This window comes from Bufo gargarizans, chromosome 6 (assembly GCF_014858855.1).
Source record: "Bufo gargarizans isolate SCDJY-AF-19 chromosome 6, ASM1485885v1, whole genome shotgun sequence".
Classification (NCBI taxonomy): Eukaryota; Metazoa; Chordata; class Amphibia; order Anura; family Bufonidae; genus Bufo; species Bufo gargarizans.
Window position 1 is genome coordinate 361925459 of NC_058085.1, and position 18551 is coordinate 361944009.

An 18551-nucleotide genomic window follows, 5' to 3' on the forward strand; every position below is an offset into this window, starting at 1 on the left:
ATAGTGCACAATGCGCAGATGCCAAGTGTTATCTCTTTTCTTCTTAACTTTTTAGCCATTTAAACAATGTATGGGCCTCAGTGGAAGAACGTCCTCCCTGAAGATATATAAACTGCTTAAACTTACTGCCATAAAATGGAAAAGAGAGATTGTCTTTGACCCACCTTTGTCAGGGTGACCACTGGCTTCACCCCAGAAAGCCGGCCTCCCCGGCCATGCCCATGCCATGTCTGCGTCTCTAGTGACTGACTGGGGGTGAGAGAAGCCTCGGTCAGTTGCTGCAGCTCACGCTCAGACAGCGCAAATGAAATTTAAAAATTTGATCTCCATTTTCCTTTAATTCTTGTGGAACGTCTAAAGGGTTAACAAAGTTTGTAAAATCAGTTTTAAGTAACTTGAGGAGTGTAGTTTCTACAATGGGGTCATTTATGGGGGTATCCACTATGTAGGCCCCACAAAGGGACTTCAGACCTGAACTGGTCCTTAAAAAGCGGGTTTTAGCAATTTTCTTAAAAATTTTAAGAATTGCTTCTAAACTTCTAACATTCTAAAAAAAATAAAAATATGACATTTCCAAAAGTAGACATATGGGGAATTTATGAAGTATCACTTTCTGTTTTAAAAGTAGAGAAATTGAAATTTTGAAAATGTTTTCATAAATAAAGGTGAAATATATTGACTCAAATTTATGACTATCATGAAGTACAATGTGTCACGAGAAGACAATCTCAGAATGACCTGGATAAGTAAAACGTTCCAAAGTTATTACCACATAAAGTGAGATATGTCAGATTTGCAAAATTAGGCCTGGGCAGGAAAGGGGGCAAATGGCCCGGATGTGAAGTGGTTAAATGCTTTAATTGAAAGCAACTTCAACTGCTGTGACCGCTAGATCATATAATCGGAGCCGCAGTCAGGCTGAAGATGGCGAAACGCGAGCAGGCCGTGATTTACAGCCACCATACCAAAGCCATGACTCCACAAGTACAGCACTCCTCAATAACTCAATGGGAGCCCAGTTCCTTCTCTGCTGTCTCCTGATCTGTGTCAGTCTGAACTGTAGTTCTAGCTTTAGATTCATGAACTAGGGGAGAACTACACCCATTGGAGATCCACGTCTGTATATAACACAGTTGTAATACTACAGAGTGTGCCTTGAGGCATTATAGAGACATGCATATACTAGAAGTACAGCGGCAGCCCTGAGGTGAGCAGTGTGTACGGCGGCAGCCCTGAGGTGAGCCGTGTGTACGGCGGCAGCCCTGAGGTGAGCGGTGTGTACGGCGGCAGCACTGAGGTGAGCGGTGTGTACGGCGGCAGCCCTGAGGTGAGCGGTGTGTACGGCGGCAGCCCTGAGGTGAGCCGTGTGTACAGCGGCAGCCCTGAGGTGAGCAGTGTGTACGGCGGCAGCGCTGAGGTAAGCGGTGTGTACGGCGGCAGCACTGAGGTGAGCGGTGTGTATGGCCCCCGCACTGTCACATGCACAGGACCAATCGGAGGAGGAAAGGCTTTATTATAGAAAGTGCAGGTTCGCTGACTGCGCTGACACACACAAAGCAATCCAACAAAATGGTGACCGCGAGACTTCCGGTGTCCAGCCAGTCGCCTAGCAGCCGGCCGCACTTCCGGGTCATCCTCCTGTTTACCTTCCGGGGCGCGGGAAAAGGTAATATTGGCAAATTATGTTTTATTATAGAAGTCACCACAGAGCAGAGATGTGCGGCCTGAACTCCGCGTGTCCTAGTGTGGAGGACGGCTGTCTGCCTGTAGGAGAGATGGGGCGGCGGAAAGGGTGCTAGACCCAATGTGCTCACTGACTGGGCTGCTGGTTATACATCTATCATCTGTCTATCTCCTTATATCTCTATTTATCTAATATCTATCCCATATCTATCTATCTATCCATCCATTTCATATCTATCCATCCATTTCATATCTATCCATCCTATATCTATCCATTTTATATCTATCCCATATCTATCTATCTATCTGGTTGCGCTCTTTACAGTACTTAGGACCCCTATTTTACCTATCAGTGGGTCCCCCATGTATATAGCGGGATAAACCCTTTAAAAGGGGTAGTCACATCTCAGAAATGAATAACTTATATACAATATATCATGGAGGCCTTAAAGGGGTTCTCTGGGCTTTTAATATTAATGACCCATCCTTAGGATAGGTCACCAATATCAGATCGCTGGGGGTCCGACACCCGTCACCCCCGCCGATCAGCTGTATAACAAGCAGGCACACACCATGCGGACGTGCCGTCTCCTGTCAATGCGAGCAGAAAGAGAGACAGGAGACGGCACGCGCAGCACGTGCCTTCTCTTCATACAGCCCAGAGAACCCCTTTTGATTTTAGACCATTACCTACAGTAATAAATGATTAGTACTGCAGATCTGGAGTCCAGATCACTTTGTTATTTTCCTACTGCCTTTTAATTTTAATAGTACAGGTGTTATATTACAATTCAATGCTGCCACCTGCTGGCCTGAATTGTAATATAAAAGTAATGAGCATAGAAGTCTAGTACAGGCTCGGGCTCATTACTTCTATACAGCGCCTTCCCCTATATCTGCCTAGGGAGGCATTCCTGCCCAGAAAGCGTGCGCTTCAGGGTTTTCAGCCTCTCGGATGCCATGGTCAGATTTGACCATGGCATCTGAGGGGGTTACATATCTGTGATCGGCATTACCGCCGATCACAGACATTAAAGGGGTTTTCTGAGATTTTTATACTGATGACCTATCCCAGGACCCCGGTTGATCAGCTGTTCTGAGAAGGCATTGTCACTCTTGTGAGCACTGCAGCCTTATCGCAGCTTACCAGGCACAGTTTGGTACATTGTATAGCGGCTGTGCTTGGTATCGCACTGAGCCCAATTCATTTCTATGGGACTGAGCGCGATACCAAGTACAGCCGCTATACAATGTACGGCGCTGCGAGAAGGCTGTGGCGCTCACAGGAGTGCCAATGCCTTCTCAAAATATCTGATCAGCGGGGGACCCAGGTGTTGGACCCCCATGACCAGATGCTGATGACCTATCCTGAGGATAGCGGAAAAAACACTAGTTCAGAGCAGCACCAAAGTACCATGTAGACTTCCACAGGAATGCATCAGCCCATCCGTGACCCCAGATCCACAGTGGTCATTAGATCAGTATTCAAATCAAAGTTGACGGCAGGATATCCAAGATCTTTATTCATAATGGGTCCATAGAAAAATGTACAAAAAAGGCTTTAAAAAATACCTTTTCTGTACATTTTTCTATGGACCCATTATGAATAAAGATCTTCTATATCATGGATGTCAAACTCATGGCCCTCCAGATGTTGCAAAACTACAACTCCCATCATTCCCTGATAGCTGTAGTATGCCCAGGCATGATGGGAGTTGTAGTTTTGCAACAGCTGGAGGGCCGCGAGTTTGACATCCCTGTTCTATATGGATATACTGCCGTCAACTTTGATTTGAATACTATCCTGAGGATAGGTCAACAGTATCAAAATCTCTGAAAACTCCTTTTAACCCTGGTGTCTACTGTGCTGAAAGACCCGACATCCACCATACTATTACAACGGATATCAGGAAGGGGTTAAAGACGCATTGGCTTCATTGGGAGCTGCGCTGCAGTAATTAAAGGGAACCTGTCACCGGGATTTTGTGTATAGAGCTGAGGACATGGGTTGCTAGATTGCCGCTAGCACATCTGCAATATCCAGTCCCCATAGCTCAGTGTGCTTTTATTGTGTAAATAAACCGATTTGATACATATGCAAATTAACCTGAGATGAGTCCTGTCCCTGACTCATCTCACATACAGGACTCATGTCAGGTTAATTTGCATATGTATCAAATCGGTTTATTTACACAATAAAAGCACACAGAGCTATGGGAACTGGGTCTTGCGGATGTGCTAGCGGCCATCTAGCAACCCATGTCCTCAGCTCTATACACAAAATCCTGGTGACGGGTTCCCTTTAACTCCCTCAACTTCAAGGTTGATGGTGTTGTGTAGATCTGATGCCAAACTTATTCTCACTATCCTGAACCCTCTCCATCCATTCCAGTTCCACCTCTGTGTCCTCCCTGACGAACTTTGACTGCAGTGGTCTCATGTCTGTATACCTCAGGTGACTTCTGCAGCCATTGTGTGCTATATACTGCTGAAGCCAGTGATTGGCTGCAGTAGTCATGTGCAGTATATGGCACGTCTTGGCTGCAACGACAGGAGGGATCCAGGCGGCCCTGAAATGGAGGGGACCCTCGCTGCTATTAAAAAAATAAAATCTCCTTTTAACCCTTGTTTTTTTTTTTCTAGGACTGCAATGGCCGCTCTTGAGCTCCGAAAACTACGCAAGAAACTAAGACAGATTGAAACTTTAGAGCACCTTCCTCGGGAACTGGTCCCCAGTGAAATTGCAAAGGTGAAGTACTGCAGTCCTTATGTTTTAGGGCAATGCTGATCATATACTTTGTCTTTACAGCTTTATATATTGTTACATCAGTGAGTGTGAAACCACAATGTCAACTGTGAGGCGGTGACAGGCCTCATGGCGGTTAGGGGAGGTGTATGGCAGGTTTTACCATCTCTTCCCCATCAATCAGCAGGTCTGAGGCAGCACCAGGTGCCACAATTATTACTGGGGAGTAAAAGCCTATGGCTAGGTCTACACAACAACATTTGTCGCGCGACATTTTGTTGCACCAATGTCGCGCGACACTTTTTATAATGGCAGTCTATGGTGTCGCACTGAAACTGCGACGCAACAGTTGCAGAAAATCCATTCGAGATGGATTTTTCAGCGACTTTCGCGTCGCAGCATGTCACATGTTGCAGTGCGACACCATAGACTGCCATTATAAAAATGTTGCGCTACAAATGTTGCAGTGTAGTTGTGCCCTATCTGTTGCGCGACTATTGTCGTCGTGTAGACCTAGCCTATCCCAGACTGTCAGTTGGTGGTATGGTTACAACCAGAGGCCAGGTGAGGCTCTGGACGTGTAGTTTCAGCCGGGCTTGGCTGAGAAACCTTGAGGCTGGGAAATAGCCTGGACTGACCGTGTTACAGCCTGAGGGCTGGTATACGCTTAGCTGAGGAAGCCGGACCTGACACTGTATCTGAACAGCACTGTATAGGTGAGTCAGGGATTGTATCGTATGTTTAGTTAGAGCCCAGCCGGGCAGGTGTTTGTTCATTGTTTAGTTGTTCTGGTATTGCTTTTGTGCCAAAATAAATGTACGGTTTGGACTGCAACATGGTTTTCAGCGAGATATCTGTGACCAAAGCCCCAGAGATAGCGCTAATCCTTCACACATTGAGTCACACAACCAACAGATTGGACTTTGGGTCAGTCCTAAGGGCGTTATCCTGGTGGTCCCCTGGTATTCACCCTTTAACCCCTATACAGGGATATTGACTTCACTGCAGGGGAACCAGCGGACCATTGCCTTATGGAGTAGTGAAGAGCACCAAGGGGTCAGGCAAAATCGTAGTCAGGGACAGGTGGAGTATATGCAATACGGTACATGGTCTGAGATCAGGGCAGGCAGCAAAGGGGTCAATATAGAGGCAGAATCCAGTAAACAGGCAGAAAGTTAGTACATGGGCAAACAATAGAGACAGCACACCTTTGCAGGAACTTGGCAAACTATGGAACCTGTTGCCCAGGCACCCTTCTACAGCAGAAGGTGCCTTAATTGACCTGACTTGGCCAGCCATAGGCTGGAGCAGATTAAGGTGCAGATGCTCTGGCCGGTTTACAACCGGAGGGAGTGGGTGCGCACCGCCTAAGGGCACAGGAAGACGTGACAAGCAGGACACAGCCTGCGTGGACGGAGGGACAGCGCAAACCTGGCGGCCAGGCACACTGGAAACTGCTGAGATGGAGCCCGGTCCACGCCTCCAGGAAACCAAAACCCATGACTGATTAGTGAAACAGTGGTGGCCACGGGCTTTGGCTATAACATATATATTAAAAGACGTGTAGATTTTTGCAACCATTTTTACTGCTCCAGTGACTCCAAAATAAAGCACTGTCAGGGGCGTAGCTAAAACCTCATGGGCCCTGGTGCAAGACTTCAGCTTGGGCCCCCATTCCCTCAATGCTTTCTGGCCAGGGAACGGGAAGCACATAGCCTTTGTGCTGCCTGAGGCAAAAGTTGAAACAGCATCCCCCCACACCCATGCCAAATTCTTGACCTAATCCCCTTCCCTAACTTGACCAGTATACACTTGCTATAATACTGGTGTCTTCTTTTGTGGCACAAGGGTCTTTGGGCCCCCTCAGGCTCCTGGGCCCGGTAGCGACTGCTACCTCTGCACCCCCTATAGCTACGCCCCTGAGCACGGTAGTCTTAATTGAAAATCTCCTTCCGTTTCTAGACGTAGAAAATGGTCTAAATGTAAGACTGCTGGGAAGCTGGCTTGCATTTAGACCAGCGCTGGATACGCCAAAGTTTATGAAGAGGCCGGCACCACTTCATAACTTTAGTGGATCTACCACCAGATATAGGGGTTATTAAGACGGCGCCTAAAACGCCCCCTATGTGTCTCCATGATTACAGACATACCACAAACCTTAAATTTAGCCTTCCCTTAGGCTACTTTCACACTAGCGTTCGGGTTTCCGTTCGTGAGCTCCGTTTGAAGGAGCTCACGAGCGGACCCGAACGCAGCCGTCCAGCCCTGATGCAGTCTGAATGGAGGCGGATCCGCTCAGACTGCATCAGTCTGGCGGCGTTCAGCCTCCGCTCCGCTCGCCTCCGCACGGACAGGCGGACAGCTGAACGCTGCCGTTCGGAGGCGTGCGGATCCGTGCGGATCCGTCCAGACTTTCAATGTAAGTCAATGGGGACGTTTGAAGATGCCACAATGTGGCTCAATCTTCAAGCGGATCCGTCCCCCATTGACTTTACATTGAAAGTCTGAACGGATCCGCGCAGGCTACTTTCGCACTTGCGCACTTGCGAATTTTTTTAAAGTTATTAATGCAGACGGATCCGTACTGAACGGAGCCTCCGTCTGCATTAATATGAGCGGATCCGTTCAGAACGGATCCGCCCGAACGCTAGTGTGAAAGTAGCCTTATGTTGTCAGGTTCATCTGTTGCTTAGCTGTAGTCAGTTTCTGGGAAATCATGGTGACATCCAATAAAAAAAACAATGTAACTCACACAAGGGTTGTCAGTTGGCTTTCCTAAAACCCTCAAGAGGAAATCTGCCTAGATTTGCAATGATATGGAAGCAGAGGATGCATCAGTATGTAACAAAGCAGATCTCATTCAGGGCAGCTTTGGGTTGTTAGCCAGCTAAGGCTACTTTCACACGAGCGTTGTTGTCTGATCCGGCAGGGTCCAGCAAAAACGCTTCCATTACAGATAATACAGCCATCTGCGTCCGTTATGAACGGATCCGGTTGTATTATCTTAAACATTGCTAAAACAGATCCGTTTTGAACTCCATTGAAAGTCAATGGAGGACGGATCCGTTTTCTATTGTGTCAGATTGTGCCAGAGAAAATGGATCCGTCCCCATTGACTTGAATTGGATCCATTTTGCTCCACATCCCAGGACGGAAAGGCAACCGCAGCATGCGGTTTTCTCTCCGTTCTGGGGATGAAACGGAATGCATTTTGGAGCATTCCGTACCCTTCAGTTCAGTTTTGTCCCCATTGACAATGAATGGGGACAAAACTGAAGCGTTTTTTCCAGGTATTGAGCCCCTATGACGGATCTCAATACCGGAAAACTTTAACGCTAGTGTGAAACTAGCCTTATCCAAAAAAGGGTGTAAATAAAAAAAGCTGAAAATAATTTGAGAGAACAACTTGTCAGAAGGAGACAAATTGAAGCTCTGTTACAGGCTGTGGACACCTTTGCGTAGAATCTTTTATTGTTCATTTGCTTTTTTGAGTCTTTTTAGTCTTAACGACATCCTACCATTTTGTTGCTGCAGAGTTTGCGTAACTCCTCCACCTAGCTGGTGGTGCTGCCGCTTCTTACATCACAGCACGCTGCTCCTGACTCGGCTTTCTCGGCTCTCCCTTCTCTTGGTGTTACAGATAGCAGCTTTGAGCAGCAAGGAGACTGCACATGGCAGATCAGTGTGTGGAGAGGGGGGGAGCATCTAAGGAGGCCTGTAGATTGGGGCAGTTTTAACCCCTTGAACCCCAGCATTGTACATGTAACGAAAAAACAAAAAAATCCTCTGACTCAAGGGGTTAATGGAAAGAGAAAAACACAAAGGCTATGTGAAAGGCTACTTTCACAACTGCGTGTACATTTTCCAGTATTGAGATCCGTCATAGGGTCTCAGTACCTGAGAAAAACGCTTCCGTTTTGTCCCCATTCATTGTCAATGGGAAAAAAGAACTGAACAGAACGGAATGCTCCAAAATACAATCCGTTCCATTTGGTTGCGTTTCCATATCGGAGAGCAAACCTGTTTTCTTTCCGTCATGGAATGTGGAGCAAAACGTCTTTCCGTCATGACCCACAATGCAAGTCAATGGGGACGGATCAGTTTCTTCAGACACAATAGAAAACTGATCCGTCCCCCATTGACTTTCAATGGTGTTCATTATCCGTCATTGCTATGTTAAAGATAATACAACCGGATGCTTTCATAACGGATGCCGATGGTCGTATTATCAGTAACGGAAGCGTTTTTGCTGAGCTCTGCCGGATCAGACAACAACGCAAGTGTGAAAGTAGCCTTAATGTAGACAGGAGAGCACCCATGGCAGACACTGTAGGGGGAGGGAAGAATAATCCAGGAATAAAGCTGTGCTGAAAAATGAGAGCCAGGGAGGTCAGCAGCATCCTGGACACACGCCTCTCACATCCAGCACATATTACAGGGAGGGACACGTTCACAAGAGTAAATACGGAAACTACCAGCAGGTTGTAAACTGAATATCGGGTTCTGAAAATGAATGAAGGAATGAAGACTGCAGATGGAAACTAGTACAATACTAGTAGAATATGTCCGCAGCCTTGTTTTTAATGGGGGATCACCCTCTATGATGTCCATATACTATCAGCTATCGTATGAGCATGCACAACTATGATGTGACTGACCTCCTCCTTCATTTAGGTTGCCCAAAAACATGAGCTGCGGAGACTTATAGAGGAATTGTTATCTCAGACTGTAGAAGAGAAACCCAAGGAGGAGACGGTGGAGACAAGTGGAGAAAGCAGGTGCGTCCTACAACGTCATCCAGTTGCTATCTACAATATCTAACTGCGTCTGACGTCACACTGTGAGATGTTAAAGAGATTTTCTCACCTCAGACATTGGTGGCCTATCCTAGCGATATGTTACCAATGTCATATAGGTGCAGGTCCTACCTCTGGGACTTGATCCTATATACAGAAAGGGACACCCAAAGTGAATGGAGAGCAGCTGCACATGCGTGGCCACCCTCCATTCATTTTTGTGGGAGTTCTGAAAATAGCTGCTCGCCCAGCTTTTTCCAGCAGTCCCATAGAGGTGATTAGAGCTGGGGGTGCGTTTGTGTGAGCGGCTATTTTCAGAACTCCCATACAAATGAATGGAAAGCGCGCTGTGCAGTTTCCTTCACTTGGGGGGCCCTGTTTTTCTAAATTGGAGCATGTCCCTAGCGATATGCCACCAATGTCTTATGTCAATATAAAGAAATCCGCAGCACTCGTCAGATAATCGTGAATAAAATGGATTTATTCCATAAAGCAGCAAGGTAATGCCTGGTACCCCCGCCAATCAGCTTTTTGAAGAGGCAGCGGTCTGTGATGTCAAGTTCCTTAGTCACATGGCTCAACTCTGTTCTGTTTAAATGAATGGGCCTGGCCTGTAATACCAAGAACAGCCGCTATCCAATGTATAGATATGGATTACCCGGTGGCCGGATGAGGAGACGCGCTAGCTCCAGAGCCTGCAATTTTAAAAAAGTTGCCCACAGCAAAGTCAGTGACCCCTAGTACCAACCAAAGGCAGTGGGACACTATTCAGACCCCCTTCTCACCGTCTGAAAGCACGGGACACACAAGGAGGAAGCGCCAAGCAAGATCAAGGCATTCAGCAGGGCTGCCGGAGGAATCCAAGATGGCGCCTGCTCCTCACACCACGCGGCATAGGAGAAACAGCCTGACACTGCTCCCTTTCCAGCACGCCTCAGAAATACAGGGGGAAGAAGCCCCTCACCTCTAGGTCGGTCCACCTCTGCTGCATCATCCCCATCTGAAAAGGACCACTCACCTGCCTTTGCCCACAATCAGAATATGCTGCAGGATGCCACTTCCTCCTATAATGAGGGAATCCTACCCCAGGAGAAAAGTTTGCAAGCAATCTGCTCCCCCTCACCCCCAAATGATAGCAACCAGTCTTTACCAGTTACAGAATCCACTTTAAGGTCCTTACTATCTGACCTGAGACACTCCATACAGAAAGATATAACATCTGCGTTTATTGCCTTGCAAAAAGATATTACATGAAATGGAGAAAGAACGTCTCATATCGAGGATAAAATGGAAGAATTCCCTAACGCCCACAACCAGTTGGTGGTCGCACACAATGATGTTGAGGATGATATATCAGCATTGAAACTCAAACTAGAGGCTCTTAAGGATCGTTCAAGATGTAATAATCTAAGATTCAGAGGGGTCCCGGAAACCATTGAACCTGAAGCTATCAAGGACTTCCTTACAGATTACTTTGTCGCCCTGATTCCAGATGCAGAGCAAAAAGATCTAGTAATTGATACAGCGCATAGAATCCGTAAACCCAGAAGTGCCCCCAGTCCTGCTCTCAGAGATATCATTGCTAGGCTGCACTTCTATCATTTCAAAGAATTGCCCCTCAAAGCAGCAAATTCCGCACAAGACCTCCCTGAACGCTTCAAGAACATCTTAATATTTTCCGAACTCTCAGCAGCGACGCTGAACAGACGCAGAGAATTCTCCGCTGCTACCAAAATCCTAAGGGATCACAATATTCCATACAAATGGGGTGTAATGCCGTGGGCTCCTATGACCAGTTTTGAAGAAAGGCAGGGACACAACAAAGTCTCTTCAACACGGTTTATTGCTTGTTCCAGCAAACTTGCAGTTCAGTTACAGCCGGGTCGCATCTGGGTCAGGTAATCAGTCCACAGGCCAGTGTTGCTCCACACGTGCCTTGCACTTGGTGATCTGCAGCCTCTCACTCAACAGACACACCCTGCAATCGTGGACATGAGCCACGTATAAAACCCTGAGTGGATCGTGGGGAATAAGCACCCACCCAGCTCTTTGCTTATTCCCAGTAAAAGCCAGGTACGGATTAGTTGATACCACCTATACTAGGTAGCATCAGCGTCCACTATCTAACTTAGTGGACACCCTAGCTACAGGCTTCCACTCCACCAAGGCTGGGTACCTTGGTGGCACGTCTCAGGTGAACCACAGCAAACCACGATATGCATCCCCTCTAATAGTTTTCCTGCACCATTCTCAGAGATGCTTAACGTCCTTCGTATATGAGGCCTGTCACTGCCTCACAGGGACTACCCGGTAAAACTCGTAATCTTCAAGAACGGAATCACTCACACGATCTCTTTCCCGAGCGATGACATGAAGCTACTTCAGAAATGGTGGATACAGACAGCAGCTCGCCCATGAAGAAGAGGCCTCCTACTCTGGCTAGAGAATGTACCTGAAAGTCTCACCGGACAAGAAAGGACTTATCCTACTTGCCTCAAAGGACATATCCTTTTCTTTATTCAAGGGTCATTAGACTCATTTATTCACCTACACTTTTTGTTGCAGGTCTCATTGGAGATAACTTGTTTGCATTTCCTACAACCCACCTCCATTGATACCTGGATAAATTGGTATCCAGTTGGTTCTCTTTGAACTGGACTCTGATGCATCTACTTTGTTATAGATAGAGTTGAATTGTTCTGTTTAACCTTATCTATCCTATTCCTCCTTTTATTCTAACATTATCCTGTAATTACTAAGTGACAAGTGAGTTTGATATTCCTATACCTACGGCTGTAGAGAGACTGCGACACCCATACGCTGGGATACCCCCGCCTGCTCTGTAGCATATTGTATTATTTACTCTGTACTACCTTTACTGCCAGCAATGGTTATCAAAATTTCTTCAATTAATGCCAATGGACTAAATCCATTCTTGTTTAGTGTTTTACGTATCGTAGATTCGCTAACAGGGATGTTAGCATATGCCAGAGACTTGTGTAAGTCTTTAGCTGACACTCTAGGATTCTTCTCCACCTCATTGAGCAGTCTGCGCTGTGCTCTTGCAGTCATCTTTACAGGACGGCCACTCCTAGGGAGAGTAGCAGCAGTGCTGAACTTTCTCCATTTATAGACCATTTGTATTACCGAGGACTGATGAACAGAAAGGCTTTTGGAGATACTTTTATAACCCTTTCCAGCTTTATGTAAGTCAACAAGTCTTAATCGTCGGTCTTCTGAGAGCTCTTTTGTGCGAGGCATCATTCACATCAGGCAATGCTTCTTGTGAAAAGCAAACCCAGAACTGGTGTGTGTTTTTTAGGGCAGGGCAGCTGTAACCAACACCTCCAATCTCATCTCATTGATTGGACTCCAGTTGGCTGACACCTCGCTCCAATTAGCTCTTGGGGATGTCATTAGTCTAGGGGTTCACATACTTTTTCCACCTGCACTGTGAATATTTACATGGTGTGTTCAATAAAAATATGTTGCAGAAGAAGAAAAAAGATGAACCTTTGGATGGCGCTGTCAGCAGGAGTCAGAAGCAGGTAGGTATTGATAACACAATACTTTTTTATTTTCAGTCAATGCGTTTCAGGGGCGGAGAGCCCCCTTCATCAGGACAGTATACAACATAAAACGGCATTCACATGTGGCGGTTATTTAAACTCAAAAAAGGCACGTGAGGCCAAACAAAGGTGGAGCAAGGGGAGGAGGAGGGGGGGCGGGGAGTAGGTGTATATCTACAACTATAGAGAGCTGTCATCGGGCATAGGACACCTGTACCCAAAAGTGTGTGTGTATGTATGTGTATATATATAGATATATATAGATATATATAGATATATATATATATGGTATATAAAAATACAAAAATAGATATAGATATAGATATAGATATATATATAGAACACAAGGATGAGGCAGCACTCCAACGTCAGGTGAAAACCGTGGATCCTTTATTCCCCTCTGCAACGTTTCAACCGCTCATTGCGGTCTTTATCAAGCATGGTTTACAAGTGTCATACAGGGGTATATATACCCAGAGTGCATTGTGCCAATACAAGTGAAAATTATTCAATTACATCAATATAAGCATAAAAAAACATTTTAGACTAACAGAAATTATTACCGGAGTAAAACCAGCATCACAGTGAAAACATACAATTGTACATATAATGTGATGTGAAATATACCATATACATGATCATATAAATGCCGCAGCATAAATATTCTAAATGAGGCTCATTCAGCCAATGATTCACCACATGTGTAGACGTGTTGATTATAATCATAATTAAAGACATAAAATAAACTCACACAGCAGTAGATGACTATCGGCGCCAAAATCCGCGTCCTCTCACCCCAGCTGCGCATGTCCAAGCACCCAGCAACGCTACCCAACAAAACCCGACAGGAGGCATCACGCAGGCCACGGGATAGATCACCTGATCAACCACATGACCACCGCAACACCCACCCGTCACGTCAGAGGGCGGCGCCGGACCACGTCATCAGGGCGAGAGAGCGGCGAACGTCAAAGTGCAAACGGCGTCAGCTAACTGGCGTCGTTGTCACAGTAACCATCCGCACATCCCCGCCCACTAGACGCGTCCAAGCTAGAGGTGGACATGCGCAGCAGGAGCATACAAGGAGTAGGAGAACCAGAGGGCACAATCTAATTAAATGGTCAGCAAAACCAAGATATACAAGTGAATGTCAACATAAGAGGTGTGTTGACTAAACATGCCTGATCGTTGTGATAACAGCTCAAAAAACGAGTGATCGTGGTACAACATATATCAGCACCATATGAAATCTATCGAGATCGATGCCATACAGCTCAATGTGTAAAAGAGAAAGAGAGGGAGGAGCCAATGGTTATCCCATTTCCATGATCATAGCCAGAAGCTCATAAAAGGTGAGAGGTCAAGGACATATCAGTGCCCCGTACCCCAACACCCAGTTTCACCCCGTATTCTCAAAAGAAAAGATAAGAAGAGACCACCACTCCATATATAGAGCCATCAACAGACAACCAGCATAGTAATCATAAATATTTATTATGACATATATCTCAATTATTTAGTATATGATTATTGTGCTCCATGGAACCCCCCAATCACAAGATAACATAAACGGAGAGTCGCAGGATTCCGGAACCGCAGTACAACGAAACCGCTGTCAAGACATTGATAGAAGTAATCTAAAAGAGAAAACCAAAAACGGTTTAAACAATACTGTAAAACCAGTAATTGTAACAAATGGTGAAATAGATGACACTTATATATCTCACACATACACAAACAGAACCTAAGAAAAGGAAAAGCAGAAACGACAAGCAAGCCCTACATTATATCAAACTCCACTTGAAGTCAACATTAAGACCAGTGGGTCTCAGGGTGTTGAGGCGATGTATCCATCTAAGCTCCCTCTGTTTGAGAGCCCTTGTCCTATCACCTCCCCTCCTGGACTGAGTGATTTGATCCAGAATCATAAATTTAAGATCCTTCTCTTTATGATTAGCTTCAACAAAATGTTTGGGGACTGGCAAATCTCTTCTCTTACGTCTAATGGAGAAACGATGATTGTTGAGACGTGTCTTCATGTCACATGTGGTCTCCCCCACATAGAGGAGACCACATGGACAGGAAAGCACATACACGACAAACGAACTGTCACATGTCAAGTAGTGACCAATAACATAGGGGGACTCCTGTTTGGGGATGGATGAATCTCTCTCCCTTGATCATGTAGGAACAGTTTACACAACCAAGACAAGGATAACTTCCTCTTCTACGCGATCCAATGTACGTTTGTGTCAAAACTTTAGTTGGAATATCAGCCCTAACCAGTTTATCACGAAAACTGGTGGGGCTGTTTATATGAAAAAAGGGGGGGGGGTACAGTAAACACTGTGATATTTGGGAGATTGCTCTTGAGTATGGACCAATGTTTGCGGACAAATTTAGCTAAATTTGTCCGCAAACATTGGTCCATACTCAAGAGCAATCTCCCAAATATCACAGTGTTTACTGTACCCCCCCCCCCTTTTTTCATATAAACACCCCACCAGTTTTCGTGATAAACTGGTTAGGGCTGATATTCCAACTAAAGTTTTGACACAAACGTACATTGGATCGCGTAGAAGAGGAAGTTATCCTTGTCTTGGTTGTGTAAACTGTTCCTACATGATCAAGGGAGAGAGATTCATCCATCCCCAAACAGGAGTCCCCTATGCTTATTGGTCACTACTTGACATGTGACAGTTCATTTGTCGTGTATGTGCTTTCGTGTCCATGTGGTCTCCTCTATGTGGGGGAGACCACATGTGACATGAAGACACGTCTCAACAATCATCGTTTCTCCATTAGACGTAAGAGAAGAGATTTGCCAGTCCCCAAACATTTTGTTGAAGCTAATCATAAAGAGAAGGATCTTAAATTTATGATTCTGGATCAGATCACTCAGTCCAGGAGGGGAGGTGATAGGACAAGGGCTCTCAAACAGAGGGAGCTTAGATGGATACATCGCCTCAACACCCTGAGACCCACTGGTCTTAATGTTGACTTCAAGTGGAGTGTGGATATAATGTAGGGCTCGCTGGTCGTTCTGCTTTTTCCTTTTCTTAGGTTCTGTTTGTGTATGTGTGAGATGTATAAGGTGTCATCTATTTCACCATTTGTTACAATTACTTGGTTTTACAGTATTGTTTAAACCGTTTTTGGTTTTCTCTTTTAGATTACTTCTATCAATGCTTTGGCAGCGGTTTTGATGCACTGCGGTTCCGGAATCCTGCGGTTCTCCGTTTACGTCATCTTGTGATTGGGGGGATCCATGGGGCACAATAACCATATATTATATAATTGAGATATATATGAAAATAAATATTTATGATTACTATGCTGGTTGTCTGTTGATGGCTCTATATATTGAGTGGTGGTCTTCTCTTATTTATCCCTTTGAGAATACGGGGTGTAACTGGGTGTTGGGGTACGGGGCACTGATATGTCCTTGACCTCTTACCTTTAATGAGCTTCTGGCTATGATCATGGAAATGAGATAACCATTGGCTCCTCCCTCCTTTTTCTCTTTCTCTTTTGCATATTGAGTTGTATGGCACCGATCTTGATAGATCTCATATGGTGCTGATATACTGTGTACCACGATCACTCGGTTTTGAGCTGCTATCACAGCGATCATGTACATTTAGTCTACACATTTCTGATGTTGACATCCATATGTATATCTTGGTTTTGCTGACCATTTAATTAGATTGTGCCCTCTGGTTCTCCTACTCCTTGTATGCTCCTGCTGCGCATGTCCACCTCTAGCTTGGACGCGTCTAGTGGGCGGGGATGTGCGGATGGTTACTGTGACAACGACGCCAGTTAGCTGACGCCGTTTGCACTTTGACGTTCGCCGCTCTCTCGCCCTGATGACGTGGTCCGGCGCCGCCCTCTGACGTGACGGGTGGGTGTTGCGGTGGTCATGTGGTTGATCAGGTGATCTATCCCGTGGCCTGCGTGATGCCTCCTGTCGGGTTTTGTTGGGTAGCGTTGCTGGGTGCTTGGACATGCGCAGCTGGGGTGAGAGGACGCGGATTTTGGCGCCGATAGTCATCTACTGCTGTGTGAGTTTATTTTATGTCTTTAATTATGATTATAATCAACACGTCTACACATGTGGTGAATCATTGGCTGAATGAGCCTCATTTAGAATATTTATGCTGCGGCATTTATATGATCATGTATATGGTATATTTCACATCACATTATATGTACAATTGTATGTTTTCACTGTGATGCTGGTTTTACTCCGGTAATAATTTCTGTTAGTCTAAAATGTTTTTTTATGCTTATATTGATGTAATTGAATAATTTTCACTTGTATTGGCACAATGCACTCTGGGTATATATACCCCTGTATGACACTTGTAAACCATGCTTGATAAAGACCGCAATGAGCGGTTGAAACGTTGCAGAGGGGAATAAAGGATCCACGGTTTTCACCTGACGTTGGAGTGCTGCCTCATCCTTGTGTTATATATATCTACCTATAGCCGTTTGAGCCTTGAGGATATTTTGCACCCACATCATTTTTTGTCTTGTGCTGCTGGTTTTTTCTTTTTTCTTTTTTTCTTTTTTGTTATTTATATATATTTATATATATATATATATATATATATATATATATATATATATATATATATATATATATGATAATATACATCCTATATCAAAATGAATGGGTAAAATGTAATAAATGGTACAGGGGGTGGTGTAAAGCATGGTGGTTATATTGATTAAGGATTAAAAAAAAAAAATTATATAAAATGTGTATATCTTAAAAAAATAAATAAATTTTATTATATATATATATATATATATATATATACACGAACTTATACACACTGTGAGACAGTGACAGGTCTCACACAGGTTAGAGGCAAGGAAGGGGTGGATAGTTCGGTCCACACCCCTATTCCACCACAGGTGAGACCAGCTGGAAGTAATCAGGCTGGCACAAAGCACCTCCCAGGGTGTCAGCAAGGGGGGAGTGTGTTGCCTGTGGACAGAGGCCTGGAGGCTCTGTGTGGTCCAAGCCAGGAGGGCTGAGAGACCACTATTCCCCATGTGTGCTGAGACACTGGACTGGAGACAGTGGGCGTACTGTGCTCTGTACAGCCAGGAGGCTGTGGGACATTGGCTCAGAAAGCCGCTTAGGTTCACAAGGTGTGAACAAGGACTTAGGTGAGTCAGGAAACTCTGTGTTAGTTAGAGCCTAGCCGGGCAAGTGTTTATTATTTTATGTGGATGTCACATGTGTTAGGTGAAGCTGCGACTTCATGATAACCTGTATTGGTTGGAGTGTGCACAATAAATGCACGGTTTGGACCTGAAACCTGGTGTCCTAAAGTCGTATCTGTGAGAATGACCCCCAAATAAGAGGCGATCCCTTACAATTGGTGTCGGATGCGGGCAAGTTGTCCATGAGAGAAGGGCAACGGTCGGTTGCTAGGGGCAACGCTGAGACTGCAGGTGCTGCTAAAAGCTGTTTTTGCCGTGTGTGGCGTTAAAGGAACGGAAGCTTTTTTTTTTTGTCCAGTGGAGCAGGTGCTGCTCATAAGAGTGTGAACTATTTTGCTGTGGTGCAAGTAAAACTGCAGTGAATTAAAGGGCCAGTAGCCCAGCAAAAGTGGACTTGTGGCTGAAAGCTTTTCCTGCTACCATGGGTCTCGGGGAAGAGTACGTCCGGCAGCGCTGGCGCATACAGCAGGCAGAAGAAATGGCCATAGCAATTGGCTACACTAAAAATGAATTGGC

At 45.4% G+C, this 18551-nt stretch overlaps 1 protein-coding gene across 2 annotated transcripts in view; it reads left to right on the forward strand.

Moving 5' to 3' along the window:
* Positions 1–1576: 1576 nt before the first annotated feature.
* LOC122941029 (WD repeat-containing protein 5-like) overlaps positions 1577–18551 on the forward strand; it is an 87379-nt gene continuing 70404 nt past the window's right edge. The window contains exons 1-3 of one of the 2 annotated variants that reach the window (XM_044298008.1): positions 1577–1666; positions 4327–4432; positions 9104–9207. In XM_044298008.1, the coding sequence (XP_044153943.1) occupies positions 4334–4432; positions 9104–9207 (203 nt within the window). In that variant the 5' untranslated portion in view covers positions 1577–1666; positions 4327–4333. Of the gene's footprint in view, positions 1667–1692; positions 1767–4326; positions 4433–9103; positions 9208–18551 lie in introns of those variants that run through there. The other variant, XM_044298009.1, reaches the window with a different exon arrangement.